Source organism: Miniopterus schreibersii, assembly GCF_964146895.1.
Source record: "Miniopterus schreibersii genome assembly, chromosome: 6".
In the NCBI taxonomy this organism is placed as follows: Eukaryota; Metazoa; Chordata; class Mammalia; order Chiroptera; family Miniopteridae; genus Miniopterus; species Miniopterus schreibersii.
In genome coordinates, this window is record NC_138107.1 from 78,059,818 (window position 1) to 78,076,987 (window position 17,170).

The 17,170-nt window shown below is 40.2% G+C and overlaps 1 protein-coding gene across 3 annotated transcripts in view; it reads left to right on the plus strand.

The window, feature by feature from the left end:
* The window catches only part of UTRN (utrophin), a 398,636-nt gene that overhangs the window by 76,472 nt on the left and 304,994 nt on the right, over positions 1-17,170 (plus strand). For all 3 annotated transcript variants that reach the window (XM_081141495.1, XM_081141496.1, XM_081141497.1), the window contains one exon: positions 8,095-8,156. In XM_081141495.1, coding sequence (XP_080997621.1) covers positions 8,095-8,156 — 62 coding nt within the window. The remainder of the gene's footprint in view (positions 1-8,094; positions 8,157-17,170) is intronic.

A 17,170-nucleotide genomic window follows, 5' to 3' on the forward strand; every position in this document is an offset into this window, starting at 1 on the left:
TAGCTCTATTTGCGGGAATGTGCCTTCTGGCTGCTAAGGTTGTCTAGACTTTTGCAAGGGTCTAATCTTGATGAGCTGGAAATGCTTTTTCTTTGATCCTTGAATTCCTTGAGGTCACATTGGTCTTGGGGCTACCTGGGGACTCTCCTGCTTAGCTGAATTGAAAGATGACACTCGTGCTTATACGGATGGTTGTTGTCTGGGTCTCCATCTGTCTAAAGGTATTTATATGGGCCTTGACACACAGAGAACTAAATTGAAGTAGTCCTAAGGAGAAAAGCCAAATCGTATTGATACACTTTTTAATTCACTGGAGTTGGTTTTGGAAGGTTGGCACTGGTTTCTACAATGCTCGTTCATTTAGTCTGTGTATTCAGTCTTTGTATATTTTTATCTGAGTGTGATGGCCCAAAGTTGTGATTATAGAAGACACACGGTACACAGTGTCTTCTATACACCTTCTAAAGGTTTTCTACATCAGCTCTATAGACAATAATAATAGTCCTACATAGGAGTGCAGGAAGCTTTTTGGGTACTGAAAATATTTTCTTTTTGTTTTGATATTTTTCTACAAGATTTTTTGTTTGAGAATTACTATTTCTTGGATATTTTTATTGTTTATCATATGGATTTATAAGGAATCTAAAAATATCTCTTAGATTTCTCATAATATGGAGAAAAATAAAGCAAACTCAAAAAAACACTGAATATTTAGCAGTCTTGAAAGGGCATGTTTTGTTCTTGTTTTGGAAAGTAGAACTTGTCATGACAAAGTCTGAAGTCAGATCACTGGAATGTTTTCTACATTAAAAAAACTGTTCCCTATTCCCATGAAAAGTTATTTGCATGAATCTTCATGCATCTAGAGATATCTGTTTATGAAGCAGTCACTCTTTTTTGAGATTTCTGTAGAGTTTGTAGAAGATAATAGATCTTTATTTAATAATAATAAAGTGAGTAATCAGATTTCACAGAAGTTTTATTTAATAAGTCTAACTTTGGTCAATAACTAAAAAAATTAGTTTTCTATTGGCTTTCATGACAATGACTCACCATCCTTATGACTCATTCGGTTCCTCCTAAATAACCTCTCCTTGTTCTGTGACATTTCAACTGATTTTAATAAAACTCTTGCTCTAGAATAAGAGTCCAAAATGAAGTATTTGTAAGTAAAGTTTACAATTCCTGTCCCCATAGGTTGAGTCCTTCTTGTGCATTTGCAACACATATACTATGGTTAATAATTAAGGTGTCAAGAGTTTTTCCAAAACATACTTACATAGCGGTTTCAAACAATACCAGATGCCTATAAATCTTACAGATATTCTTCAGGTTAAGGTTAGCAGCTCTGGAAAATGAAAGTAGGGGCACATTTCCTCTTGTGTTCCTATGCATTTGTTTAAAAAACTTGAGGAGCTCATCAAGGAAAAAATAGGTAAGACGTAAGTAAATTCTAAACTTAGAACATGGCCAGGGATTAAATGGATATATCTAATTCTGAAAGTAATTCTTTGGGGAGTAGATTAATCATTTTGTAACACTGTTGGGTTAAATGCAAAAGAGCTGTCTCTGAACCCTGGCTACTTTGGGGTATCATGCTGTTGAACTTGGGCTAGTTTAGACCGTCTTCAAGAATATCTCCATGGTTGGGGGGTTTTGCTTAGTAGTTTTTGCATTTTCACAACTAAGTCTTAAGGTCCCTTAGTGGTAAGGGAAATGCAAATCCAAACCACAACATACCATTTTACACCACCTAGGATGGCTATAATAATAAAAAAGAAGTGTTAGTGAGGATATGGAGAAATTGAAACCTGTGTGCATTGCTAGTGGGAGTGTAAAGTGGTGTAGCCACTATGGAAAACAGTTTGGCAGTTCCTGAAAAATCAAAACATAGAATTGCCATATGACCCAACAATGCCACTCGTAGGTATAGTATACGCAAAGGAACTGAAAGCAGATAGATACTAGTATGCCAGTTTTCACTGTAGCATTTTCACAATAGCCAAAATGTAGAAAACCCAATGGTCCATCAGCAGATGAATGGATAAATAAGATGTGGCATCTACTACAATGGACTATTTATCCAGCAGTAAAAAGGAACAAAATTCTGACACGTTACAATGTGGGTGAACCTTGAACATATTCTGCTACATGAAATAAGCCAGACACAGGACAACAGATATTGTATCATTCCACTTATATGAGATATCTAGATGAGGCAAATACATAGAAATAGAAAGATTAGCGATTGATTATCAGGGCTGGGGGAAAGGGGAGTGGGAGAGTTATTGCTCAATGGTATAGAGTTTCTGTTTGAGTGGATGAAAAGTTTTAGAAACAGACAGTGGCAATGGTTGCACAACACTGTAAATGTAATTGATGCCACTGAATTGCACACTTTAATGTGGTTTATAATGGCAAATTGTATGTAATATATATTTTACCACAATTTAAAAAATTAATAATGTAAAATAATAAAACCATTGAAATGCAGACTTTAAATGGCTGAATTGTATGATATGTGAATTATAGTTGAATAAAGATGTTTTATTTTTTAAGTATATCTTTATTGATTTCAGAGAGAGGAAAGGAGAGGGGGAGAGAGAGATAGAAACATCAATGATGAGAGAGTCATTGATCGAGCCCGCAACCCGGGCATGTGCCCCGACCGGGAATCGAACCCCCATCGCCTGGATCCCAGGTCGACGCTCAGCTGCTGAGCCACGCCCGGCTGGGCTGAGTAAAGATGTTTGGAAAAAAACAGTTTGGGGAGCTAGAGGAGTATTAGATAAGGAGACAGGGATCCTGACTTGATTTACGGCACCAGCTAACTGCATGCTGTCGGTAAGCTGCTGGCGTCTCTGGTCTGAGGTTGATCAGGTGCCTCTTTACTTCCCTTCCTGCTCTGTACACTGTGATTCAGTGACAGTAAGGTGGGCATTCTGGTGGGTTAGGTTGGCTCTGAGCTGTAACATTTTCCTCCAGTGCTGAGAATAGTAGAAATTCTCTTTCCAGTCAAGGTGGAACTGTGGACTTTCTGAGCTCCATATTTGTAATGAATTTGGGAGCAGAGTAGAAAGGCCATAGGTCATGCTAGCAGAGCATGCAGTTGCTTAAACAGGTTGATTTTCAAGGAATCTATATTTTCTTACAGAACATTCTTTTGAGCATATATTTCTAATTTTGTACTCTTGATCCCCTTTATGGGTGTCAACTGTTTTCAGGATTGAAAGCTTTCTGAAGATTGGATTATTTTAGAATTATTGTCTTGACATCATTATATGTTACAGCCCTCTGTGTTTGCTCATAGATACACAATTATGTTTTTATTAAATATGCTCTTTTTTGGGTCAGGTATTTAGTCTGAGCCTGAAAATGGAGAGGGTGTTACTCGATTACGTCTTAATCTGTCTAGAATGCCCTTCTTTCCATCTTTGCATGAACCGACTGCATCTGTCCTTCACGATATATTGTAAGTGCCCTTTCCCCCCATGAAACTCCCTTTGACCTCGTGCTTGGATGTGCATTGAACACAGGCTCAGAAGCTGGTCAGACCTGGTTCTGTTTGCAACTCTGCCGCTTGCTACGTGGGTGACACGGGTGATTCATTTGACTTTTGTCCCTGGGTCTCGGCTTCTCATCTGAAAAGTGGAGTTGTTTTCCTCTTCTCACTCCATCGATCTCTTCTCCCAAAGAGACCATCAGTTTGTTTTTTGCTTTGTATGGAGTGAAGCAAAGGTCTGCTTTAAATGCAGTTTTTAGCTTTAATAACTTCAAACCATAAATGCAGTAAACTTACAAAAATATCATTTGAAATGTTATCTCAATTTCTTTTACACTTAGGTAGTTTGATAATTTTGAATAGCACATTTTTAATTTTAAGTTTTTCCCCAGGTCCTCTGAGGAAACAAACTCGGGAGTTTAAGCACTCTGCCTGTGAGCCTGTCTCTTCCTGTCTCTATTTCTTTGTCTCCGTATTTATGGTATTTTACCGATTATTACATAATATTTATGTTTCCGTATGACATTTTAATCCACAGTGTTGGAATAAATGAATTGGGGTTTTTCAGAGAGCAGCAAGTCGGGTGTGACACAGCAGGAGAGAATGACATGTTTAAGCCTTAGTAGAAGATTTATTTGGGGTTCAATTCGCATCCCCAGAAAAAGAAGTGGGAGCATGGTCTGAAATGCTTTCATTGCTTCTGAAATCATCTCTTTGCACTAATGAGAAACTGGCTTTCTAGGTTGTGTTAAATTTTGTGAAAGAGGCTCCCATAAAGTCAATCCAAGTTTGAAATCATCCAGCAAGACATTTCTTTTTTGGCCTGAATTCTAAGGACTTCTTTTCTGAGTAGTTGCATTTTATGAAACTCAGGTTATTGCCAGCCAATTGGACACTCTTCAGTTGCTTTGAAAAATGTACTAGGGGGTCATGCTTTCCCTCTCATAGTAGAGTTTTAACGGTGGTGTATGTGTTCCTGAGGCTTGCGTGTTTCCATAGGGGGTGCAACTCCTAATTTCTCTGCCCCATTTCCAGTTTAAAGTTTAAACAGATTTGCTGCTAAGGTCTGCTAAAGGAATGTTTGATATGCATTTGAGCTGGTGGAGTGAAATAAATTTCAGACTCGTTCCTTTGCAGATTTATAAGACAGTTGTGTTCATGTTTCTTGCTTCATTTCCCTTACCCGTCACAGAAATAAAATTCTAGGCCAGGCGGCAGCCAAGGCACTAGATCTGCGTGAGCATGTCAGAAGCATTTTAAGAAGAGCAAAATATTTAGAGGAAGAATCTGGAAAATCAGCCTTCAGGGATTTAACACATTTTTCTCCTAATTCGGTCTCGTGTTTGTCCCGCTAAAGGAGAAAGGTCATTAATGGGTAAGATTTACTGAGTTGGGAAAGGCTTCCAGAAACTAAGTGTGTTTCTAAAATCCACATCCAAAGAAAACACTTGTTTGGAAATCTGAAAGAATATATTTAGACTGAAAATTATACTCACTCATTTAATGCATATATAAATAATCTAGTTATATGTAAATTAATTAATTGGTTTGATCATGGAGAGCTAAGTGAATTTAAGACTTTTGAAGTTCTGTCTACATTTCTAGGAAGGCAAAATGATTGATCAGAATAGCGTGACTTAGATTTTGAGATGTCCTGCTACCACTTTGCTAGTGTATTTTTACCTCCCTGATACAGAGACCTGGGCCAAGGTCATAATTGTTCTGTGGAAGGCAGTTCTATGCTAGTAAGTGTTCCAAAGTTGTTACATTTTTAATCTCATAATCAAAAAGCCCAAGGCTAATTCCTGTACTTGAACCGAATTCCTATCTGGCAGAAAATAAGAGGTGTGTGTGTGTGTGTGTGTGTGTGTGTGTGTGTGTGTATGTGTGTTGGTGTGTATGTGTCTGAAAAAAGTGACCTGTGAACTCAAGGCTTATTGAGGTATGAATCATTTTTTTCCTCTTTAACTTTACCAAGAACATTAATATAAAAGAATTTTTATGAATTTTGGAGTGCTTTTGAAATGTTGGGTTTTATTACTTATCTTTTACAAGCCAATGCTTTATTTTATATCAGTTATTTGGACTCATATTCAGACTTTGATTTGACCCAAAGATCAAAGACTGTTACAGAAACATTACCTTATTAATTTTTATAAACATCTCTATATGGTGGGAATCTATTTTTTAAAATTTTATTTTATTCTATATGTGATAAAATTGAAAGATCTTATTTATCATTTGATAAGGTGACAGGTACTTCATTCCACTCTATACCTGTAAAGGATGCTATATAGTATTAGATAATTTAATATGTTTTTGAAAATAAGAAGGCTTATTTCAGGTTAAGAAAAAACAAAATGTAGTAATATTTATCCCTTAGAATTTTTCTAATTTTTATGGTCAAATATTCTTAAGTTGTTTGAATGTTATGAAATTAACAGAATTTCGTATTTATGACATATATAGTTGTTCATAGCACTAAAGAATAATAGATATGGCAAAAAATAAATCTTTTTGAGGTAGTGGGACAAATAATTGGATTTTCCAGGTGCTCTGAACACTGATTTTAATATGGTATTCATATTGGTGGAGCTGGTATAGCTCTCTGCAGGTTGATGCGTCTGGTTGCCTTATAGTCTGTGTATAATCTGAGCTCTGTCCCTCTTGGGTGTGATGGTCAAGGCTGGGACATTCAGAGTGTGTAAGCAAGTCCTCTAGGTTAATAAATGGCTTAGATGTGGCATTGATCAGATGGCAGAGAGCCTGAAATCAGGGCTGATGCTGACTGCAATTGTCCTTTCTGGAAGGAAGGCCTCCACTCAGCACAATTAACATCAAGAAGTTTCTTAGAGAGCAGTTTTGTTTTTCCTCCAGTTGTCCCTTTGTGCCTCGGAGTCCGTCTCCAATTACCTTTATGGATCTGTAGAAGTGCACTCTTTCCCGAAGCTGCTGCTATATTTATTCCAGGAATGACCTTTTCATTACAAACTCTCCTTCCAGAAGAGACTGAGGACCAAAGATACCACAGACGTGGGGAAGTGTCAGGGGAAATTTCTCTTTTTTTAGAAAAAATATTTTTATTGATTTCTAGAGAGAGAAGGGAGAGAGGAGGAGAGAAACACTGAGGCGAGAGTGAAGCATCGATTGGCTGCCTCCTGCAGGTCCCTACCAGGGACTGAGCCGGCAACCTGGGCATGTGCCCTGACCGGGAATCGAACCAGCTACCTTTCGGTGCACTCAACCACACTGGCCAGGGATGAACTTCTGATTATGCTGTTAGAGATGAGTGAGGAGGTCTGGGTGGGAGGCAGCCCTTTCAGACTGATGCATGGAGGGCAGAACACACTTGGGCCTCCTCTGTTATTATTATTTTGCTGTTATCACAGGGGGCAGCCGGGTGGCGTGGGCGATAGTGGAACAAGCAGCACATGCGTACCCGGAGCCACAGCTTTCTGCACCATTCCAAGTGCTCCTTAGGCAGCTTTCAGAACTACTTAGAGGTTGTTAACGGGCTGCTTTGTAGGACTTAACCAACAATGACCCTTGCTGGTTGTATTAGAGAATCGGCGAGCAATTGAACAGGATATGACTGGAAGTAACAGAAGGGGTAAGACAGATGTTAATCTGCTTCGATCACACAGATACTATATCAACAGCACTAACAACAACAAGGAACTGAACCCCAGCTCTTTGCCTAGTGTTTCCCCCTTATATTCACTAATCCCCACTGTGCCCGTATGAGCTGGGTGCTATTTATTCCCATTTTACAGATGAGAACTCGGAGGCTAGGAGCCCTTATAATGACTTACCCCAGGCCATAGGCTAGTAGATTGGGATGAGGTCTTTTTGGTTCTAAAGCCCTTTGGTCTCTTCCTTATATCACCCGGCCTTCTTAGAGCCCACTCAGTTACTGCCCATGTTCAAGAAGTTCAGGATGCTTTAGTTTTTTTAACGTCAGTTCTCATTGGTTGTGCCGTAAAAAATGAATTTGTAATCATTTAAAAAAAAGGCTGATTTCTCTACTTGTAAAATATATAGGTCATTTTTATGGAACAAGATCATTAAAACCTTGCCATGTCATTCTTACTACAGGAACACTGTGTATGGAACTGACTATAAACCTACGCTGTACTTACACTAAACCTTATACTAGTTTTTGTTCTGGAAGGTATGGGACTCGTATGAAAAGGAGGGAAATCGTGAATTCCTTAGTTTTTAATGGATATCTTTGATTTTTGTTTGGAACATGCTGACATTTTCATCATGCGGAAATTTTACTTAAACAAAATGCAAGTCTGTGTTGCCTATAATAGTTTGAAAGCAAGGTCCTGATTCTGTCCTACGCATGTGGGCTTAATGGCTGGCAGCTCCGTACCGAGGCGGAGGGTGAAGAGCCAGCTCCGAGGGAGAGGCGCCTGAGCCCCCTGTGCTCCAGGCCGCAGCGGGCGGCTCCGTAAGTGAGCTGGGGGCCCCTGTGCCTCGTGAATCCTACTAATAAATAGCACTATTTAAAACTCTCGGCGTAGAGATGATCTTGTTTACTACCGTATCTCATACTTTTCCCTCCCCTCTCCTTTTCCCTCCCACAGATGAACACAATGACGTGCAGAAGAAAACTTTCACCAAATGGATAAATGCTCGCTTTTCAAAGGTAAGCAAGACTTTCAGACACCTCCTGACGATTCGGGTGCTTCACTCTGATGGATGGAATTTGGTTGGAAGTGCAGTGAATTTTCCCCATGAAATGGGATCTAATAAAAATACACAGATACATTTATTCTATCTTTGTTTTCTTTAAAATAGGTTGGAGTGGAAATTCTGGTGTAAATAGTTCAGGGTGCAAACAGTTCTTTATTTTTACCCGGCAGGCTCTGGACATCAATCAAGCCAACAGTTTGCTCCTTTTGACTCTGAGAATCTTGGGTACATTTAGGAAATGAGCACATTGTTGGGAAACTTTTATGTTCACGTAGCTAAAAAGATGCTTTCATTTTGCCTGATTAAGATCAAATTGTTATCATTCAGGCAACTGCTTTACCCTGTGCAGTCAGGTGTGGGAAGTTTTACACTTGTGGTTGTGGCTACTAATGTTTATCTGCCATGTCATTCTTTTCTTGTGAACTGCCTCACTTCTTTCCCTAAAGATGTATGCTTCCCCAGTATTTCTTACCACTTGGGTTATAGTCAAGGTTTTGGTAGATTATTTTTGTTAGGGGCAGAGTGAGCAGAAGAGAGGGCTTGGCAATGCTAATTTCAAACTTGTCCCAATGGAGTTATCCACTGGTTATTGAACTGGTTCCCTCCTGGTGTTTCTAGGTAATCCAGAGGCTACTGGAATTTTCTACTCTGAGTCTGAGATGGGAGGAAAATTTTCTGGTTAATGGATTGTAGGATGACTCTATAGCAAGATGAAAAATAAACATTTCTCAGAGAAACACCATTATGGTATTTGAAGTAGTACGAAAGCTGTTTTAATTGAGTTATTTTTCAAAATTTTCTACTTGGGGAGGTTGCAAAGGTTAGGAAAGTAAACATTGGTATTACTTTGAAGCAAAATGAGACTGTTTGAAGATTACTTTGAGGAGCAGTACAGTATTAAAAATTGCTCCACATCCCAATATGTACAGTTGATTATTTGCTTGCAATGTGTATTTAGGTTTTGCCAGTTTTCGTGGAGGGATATTTTATCTTGCCTCTGAGAATGTAAGGAATGTGAACACTGTCTGACATTGACAGAGGTCAAGAATATAGAAGCCCTTCCGTAATTGGTGGTTTTCTGTGTAGGATTATTGCAAAGCGGACACAGGTACTTTTTTGGTGAATTTCAATTCGTTTTGTTGTAGAGGCACAGGTAACATATGAGTGCTTTCGATTTCCAGTGGTACCAGAGTAGATTATTTTATGAATTTGATATTTAAAATTATACGTTTATATTATATATATTATTTTGTAATATTAAATCAGGGCTTTAAGTCCCCTGTAAATTATTTGCCCAAGGAGGCTTGTAATTATTTCCAAGACAATGAAAAGACCAGGTAATGTAAATACTTTTAGAAAAAGTTGTAGTTATGTAAACTGACACAGAAACTAAAGGCTTGTTTTTATTTGGAGAAACAGTATTGAAAGTAGAGATGACCCTGGAAACATTTTCTTTTAGATTACTTCTAGTAAGAAATCAGAGTCAAAAAGGAAATTTGGCTGCATCTAGAAGAAATTTATGAAAGAAATTATGAATATTTGGATATAATGAGGTGGAGGACTATGCTAAACTTCATATATATACATATGTATATATATTTTTTCCTCTGGCTGTCTTAAGTCCATAAGTCAGACTGCTTCCAGACTAGTGATCAGGGAAGGGACAGACTGGGAGATTTCCATAGGCTCCTTGCAGGGCTTACCTCCCGCGAAGCTGGTTTAAGGTTGTATTTGAGCAGGGTGTCACTAGGTGATTGACAGGCTAGCACAAGAAAAAAAATCCTGTGGAAGGGATGAACTGTATGTCATTCTATCTTATCCATGTCCTCTGGTATATCATGGTGGACTTTAAAGTAGAATCAGTGATTGCATCTGCTGCTTACCTGTGGTGTGGGCCTCTCTGGAGAAAGGGCCCCATGTGGTGAGAAATCCAGCAGACCCTGATGGCATCTTCTGCCATTTAGGAATTTGCTTTAAACTCCTTCCCCAGGCATTTCAAACTTTGTGGCTCCCTCCCTAGCCAGAGTCTTAAACACCAAGTCTTGTTGATTCCAGTATCATATATATTCAACATTGTCCCTTTCTCTCCATCTTTACCGACACCTTCTTTTGCCGAGTCAGCATTATTTGTGTTAGGAATAATTGTGAAAGACTTTAAGACGGGCAGAAAAGATTAGTGGGAGCCCTGCCAGCTCATCTATCTGGGTTATCTGCCTTCCATTATCTTTGAGCTACTCTACAACTCTGTGAGTTATAGACAACAGATAATCATGCGAATGATTCTTATTCATAAAAATGTAAAGTAGCTTGGAATGCAATGGATTATTGCCCCTTGGATAGGCCTGTTTTTCCATCTATTATAAATTTACTTCAGCTCTCCTTTAGGTAAACATATGGCTTTTTGAATTCTCCTCTGCACCAGTTTTAATGCCTTACTGGTTCCCTCATTAATTAATGAGTCGAAGTCTTTGACACGTTAGTATTACATTTGTATGAGATCCACTACTTTGCCTTAAAAAAAAAATTATCCCTGAACACACGGACCACTGTAATAATTTGCCAACTGGTTCTTCCTTTCCACCTTCTCCTTACCCATCCCCTCCTCCCACTTTCTACAGAGTAGCTGGGGTGAGCTTAAAGTGTAAGCCTAGATACCTCCTTCTTTTCAGTAAAATCTTTCAGTGGCTGTCCATTGTTAGTACCTGGCTTTGAGGTGCTAAATAGTTACCCCCTCCGCCTCCAATTTACTCCTAACTTAATTTCACTTTACTCTTGCCCCCTGCTTATGCTCTGGCCACATAGTCTGCGCCCCCCACCCCGTGAATCTTCCCATGGCGTGTACATAAGCACCTCTCTCCATCATTTCCTGGCCAACCGCTACCCATCCTTGCCTGAGCTTAAACGTTGCTTAGTCAGGACACCTTTCCTGAGCTCCTAGAGTAGGGTAGGTATGCTCCGAACTCTTAAAGTTATACCCCTTGAAGCACTCGTCATAACTGTAATTTAAATAATTGTATCTGGAAGTATTTGTCTCTCCTCTCCTAGATGGTGGAATGTTCCATGGATGTAGGGTTGTCTATTTTGTTCACTGGAACAACTTCAGGCATTTAGCAAGCACCCGGAGGGTATTTATAGACTTAATAAATCAATGAACAATAGTGACTGAAACATACATTTAAATGCCTTCTACTATATATCTCAGTTGGAGGTGGTGATTGGAAAGAGAGGAATGTGGGAATGAGCTAAGCGGCATAACCTGTGTTATTTCGTGGATATAAATACATCAGGGCTTTTGCTGCCTTTACTCTCAAAAACAAACAAATCCAGCTATGTGAAGTTTTCATATTTACCTGGTTTCTTGGAGTTGTGCTGCAAAGTTTATTAAATCACCATTTGGATTTAATACGTATCATTCCCGGGTTTACTGGATAGAATTCTTCAAGTAGGATCCACCTATAAATGAACAGTGAAGAAAATAAGATTTAAAACGAAACCAGCTTAATTCATTCCTTGATAAAGGACTTGGAAAAGAGCTTGAGAATACTGAATAATATGGATCTAAAGTCGTATTTTGATTTTAACTAAATATGTAGAAATATGATCGCTAAGACAGCATTCGCTATAAATATATACTCTTTTTCTGTAAGCCCTTGTTACTGTCTCACAGAGTACACCATGCTTTGGATTTCGGGTATCCTGAGAAGTCACACAGTATAGAAAAACTTATGGTTGTTGGATTTTGAAAAGTTATGCAAAGCTCAGAAGAAAATGATTATCTAAAGGAGCAAAGAGTTAGGAAATTAAGCCCTTCTTGCTGGATATGCTGCTCATTTATTTATGACCTCTGGCAAATTATTAGGCAATTTTTTCAAGTCGCTTAGTTTTGTTTCTCTAGCGATGAGACACACTTGATCATAAAACTACTTGCCTCATATTGCTAAGAAATAGAGAGGCATTATTGTGAAACATTATGGAAGCTTATAATTACTTAGGAATGCTAAATTAAAACCCAACCTCGTACCCCCAGCTTGTGGTATCCCTGGTCTGTGCTATATATATATTTTAAGACAGAAATGGAAGAAGAAAGCATTGGCTCAGTCAGCCCACTTTGTTCCATTGTCTGGTGGGTAAGGCGTGAGGGTTTCATTCCTAATTTGAAGAGCCTTTGGGTTGTTAGTGGGCAGGTCCCCTGGGGGACCGGCCTTGTTGCTTCGCTGTTGGGAAATGTGTTCTGACTTTAAGCCTTCATTTTCTTTGGATGACTTTCAGAGCTTCTCATCTGGCAGAGCCGAGATGTACAAATTGCTGAAGCTCTTTTATCAGTTTAGTGAGGCGATTCTCACAAAAGGTTTAACAATAAAGGTTAGGTAAGACATGCAACACTTAAAAATGCTGAACTTGAGTTTGGGCAGATTTCTGCTTTTCCCCTTTTGAAGACAAAGGTGAGCCACGTTTTCATTTAGTTACTATTCCAAACTTGACATTTAAATTGATAGAACAGAAAAGGGGAAACCTGGAGCATTTTTATAGATTTCAGTGTGAAGTGCTATTCAGACGTGTTCCTTTTGGAGACAGTGGGATATTCTTTCGGAGTCCTATCTTTTTTCCCTTTTATCCTTAGAAGTTGATGGTCACAGAAATAGAAGTGGGGAAATATGTGTAGGGAGGTTTGTAGAGGCCGGTGCAACAAAAGCATCCTGCAGGTGTGTAAGCCTTTTTTTAGTCTCGTTAAGGAGACTGTCGAGGCTTCCTTGTGTGACGATAAATAGCATTTCCAGTAGAGATTTGAGCTGGACGGTTACGCACTCGGTCTACCATTGATTTATTTCCATGAATATGTGTATGGCATATAAAACACTCAGCTAAGTGTTTTAGGGACCATAATCATTCAAATGGTTCCTTAAGAAGTTTCCATTTAAGTCTGTTCACCAATACCTCTCAAAAGTGAACAATAAAATGCATTTCATGTCCCTAAACAGCTTCCAGATATGCTTTGGCTATATTATGTAAGTCAGCTTGTTTTGGTGTCATTCAATTAGATTTTTGTTTGTTTGGTTCCAAACATTATATTTGCAAAATGACTCTCACCTTGTTACTCTAGTGAAACTAAAAATAAAAAAATTAAAAAAAATTAAATATTTAGCATGCTGTGTTGTGTACATTCTGACTGAGCCTATTAGTAGTATTTGTAGTTGTTAAACAAATTTGATATTATAGGCTGAGTCTTAGTAATTGATCAATTTTTGGATTGATCTGCTAAGAGGAAATAACTTTTCACCTTCCACCTAGAAAGGGATGAGCAGAGCCACCTACCTGTGTTCTTCTATTTAGCCCGTGTGATACCCTCCCTCCCCCCAATTTCTACCTCCCCTCCCCTCCAGGGTCACCAGATTCCCTCCATTCACCACCCAGGGCTAGCTTTGGGTCAGTGCCAGGTTAAGTGGTCCATGCCTTCAACTCCCAAATCCATCCTGTACCCAGCTCTTCTAGACCTCCTGCTGGTCGCGTCTAATGCAGGCATTTTAGGCCCTGTGGCACCAGGAGCGGGGCCTGATGAAAGACGCGCCTCTCTGCTGGAGGCCTCCAGAGGGGAGGAAGGGCTACCGTCCTTTGACTCTTGGGCCTCTCCCGCAGGCACCTGCATCTTCTGCTGCTACCTCTTGGGGTGTCTGGAGGTTCCACTCCAGAATGGCCAAGGTGTATCTGCCCCCTGCAAAAATAATTTTTTTTTTTCTTTGAAAACTATCCCTGAACACGTGGGTCACTGTAATAATCTGCCTGCCAACTGGTTCTTCCATGCCTCACCTTACCCATCCCCTTCCTTCCACTCTCTGCAGAGTGGATGGAGTGATCTTAAAGTATAAGCTTCAATTAGTGCAAAGAGGGGGGGGCCTAAGCCAATGTGGGCCAGTGAGCTGTAAAGAGAGGACTGGCGAAGAGTGGTGGTTTTGGGGGGAAAGAAGCTTTTTCTGTTAAACAGAGCTAGGGGACACTGGACCCATTTTCAGCTGTACCTGGCCTAGGAAGCTTTTAGCTCCAATTGCTACAGGTAGCTAGCCATCCACTGACCGTGAGAGGAGCCAGACTGAGGTGTTGGTGATGGTGACATTGTTATTGTTTTCCCTGTTGGGGAAAAAAAAATCTGCTAACAAAAAGACCTCTATTCAATATAGAATGCAAGGAAAATAATTTATTATTGAATATTCAGTTCAGATGAGGTGCATGCAGGCAGTGGCAAAAGACTAGAAAGTCTGGACAGACTTTCACATGAATGTATGGTGACGTAGAAGAAAGAGCAGCGACGCTTGTCTCCTGGGGGGACCAATGGATGCACCTTGCGCTGGTCTCCTGTCTGCCTCCTGAGAGACTCCTGAGTAAATTTAGAGGTGTTTGTTATCTTGCGTTGGAAAATTAGAGTCAGTTTAATCCCTGCTCCAAAACTTGGGCCTATGTTTTATTTTTTTACTATTTTAAAATTTTATTGAATTTATTGGGGTGACATTGGTTAATAAAATTATATAAGTTTCAGGTGTACAAGTCTGCAGTACATCATCTGTATATTGCATTGTGTGTTTACCAACCAAAGTCAGGTGTTCTTCTGTAAACATATATTGGATCGTCTTTACTCTTTTCTACCTCCCTCCCATCCCCTTTCCCTCCTGTAACCACTGTAAACTTCTCTGTGTCTGTGAGTTTTAGTTTGCTTGTCTTGGGTCTTCGTTTGTTGCTTTCAGGTTGATATCTCACGTGTGAGTAAAATAATATGGCTCTTAACTTTTTCTGTATGACTTACTTTGCTTAGAATGATATTCTCAAGAGCTCTCCATATTGCGAATGGCAGTATTCCATCTTTCCTTATGGCTGAGTAGTATTCTATTGTATATATATGTACCACATCTTTTTTTACCCAATCATCTATCAAAGGACACTTAATTTGTTTCCATGTCTTGGCCACTTTGTATAATGCTGTAATAAGCATAGGGATACATATATTTTTTCAAAATTTTGAGCTAGGTACCCAGAAGGGGGCTTGCTGGGGCCTGTTACGTTCTCAAGGGGACACTCTAAGGGAAGTGAAGGGGCAGGGCAGCTGCCTCTCCTTTATTAAACAAAGAAGCTGGCGTTTGGTTACCTTTGCATTAGTTATCATTGTCAATGCCGTAACCAGTGCCTCACCCCGGTCCCACGGGAGCTGCTTTTTGAGGCAATGCATCCTTAAGACATCGCCGCCGCTTTGCCGGGCGTGCGTGTGGGGGGTGAGCTGTGTTGTTTGTTTCGTCTGCCTACAGCCCTTGCCGATGTGCACGTGGAGTTGGGGTTATTCAGCCAGCAGCCCTTGCCTGGTGATTTGTCCGTGGGGCCCGCACGTGGCCCTGCCTCTGGCTGCCAGGCGTGCGAGCCCCACATAAGGGTCCTCATTGCAGTTTTATGAGCACTGTCTGCTATCTCGGGGACTGGGTTACCAAACTCAAGGTAAAGATTCTCTTACTGGTGTTACGACTCCTGATGCTCTGGAAGACATCGTGTGGTCTAGCCTGGGTTTATAGCACACTGTAATTTTTCAGGCCTATGCCTAATGATTGATCTGATTCCTACGTGAGCACCGCGTAAATCATTGCTCGGTGGGTGGTGTGGTGGTCGTGTGACCGCCTGAGCCACCTGTTTCTCCTTTCCTCTTACTCCTTCCTTTCTCCCCTCCCTCCCTCCTTCCAGACAAGCTTCTAAGTGGAATCTTGTTCAGCTCTCAGGGTCTCCTGGGGACCAGCAGGCCTTCTTACAGAGGAGCTGAATGAGGAACGGAGCCCTGCACTCACTAATTCTTTAAGCGACCCTAAAGCGTCTTGCTGGTTTTCCTTTGTCAAGGTGTTTAAAGGCCTCTTCTGCTTGCAGTCAAAAGCTGTTCTGTTTTCACTCCTCTACCCTAGGCTTTGATATCTGCAAAGTAGGTATGGAAGATCATGCAATCTTCGTCTAGTTGGTCAAGCTACACATTTTATAATTGTGATGAACCTAATTTCATCAGTTTACTTAATCTGGCATTAAGGGAGTGCAAAGGACAATGCAGGGAAATAGGGGCCGAGAGGAGGGGGCAGCCAAAGCTGGTCACTTCCAGTTTCTGTCTTCTGGAATCATACCATGTTGCTGCCTTTTTAAATTTTGTTTTAAGGTTAAATGTGACCCAAGGCTTATCTGCCCTTCAAGTTCAAGATTATTCATTTGTATTACTTTGTGTTTATTGGAAAACTATGGAAACCCTTCTCATGATTGGGGAGGGTGACCTGAACTTGACATTTCTTCAGGGCCAGGCACAAAGGAGGTTTTTGCCAAGTATTTGTCTGATTGAATTATTAAACTGTATTCTTTCTGTCAGAGAAGTCTCTGTAAATACGTCTTTGTGAACAATTAAAAATCTAAATAAGAGGTTAACTGTCCAGAAGAATGTTTTTATTTTTATTAAGCAATGACTTCTGACATTCCCAAACTTTCTCAGGGCGGGTCCCATGTTAGAGCCTGTGATGGGAAAGCACCACTGTGCTTTAAAGCTGTGAGCTTGAGTTCATTTAAATGTGATACCTACAGACCAACAGTCTCAGAGGGAAAGGGAAGGGCCGGGGAAGAGATTAACCAAAGGGCTTATGTGCATATATGCATTGCCCATGGACACGCCTGGGGCGCGGTGGGAACTGGGCAGTGGGGGGCAAGGGGGAAATGGGGGGACATTTGTAATACTCTCAACAGTAAAGATAAAAAATATAAATGTGATATACATGTCTTGTTGCCCTCTTCGGGAAGTCATTGAATATAGCTCCCTCTGCTCTCTACCCCCTCCTCCCCAACTGATTAACTATTTCCTTCCCTGTATGTTGCAGTCCTGTGACCTCATAATTTTAGTTGCAGTTTAGCACAGACTTTGAGAACCTGCATTTGGAACCGAATTTTGTGTTATCAGAGCCCAGTTCTGACCCT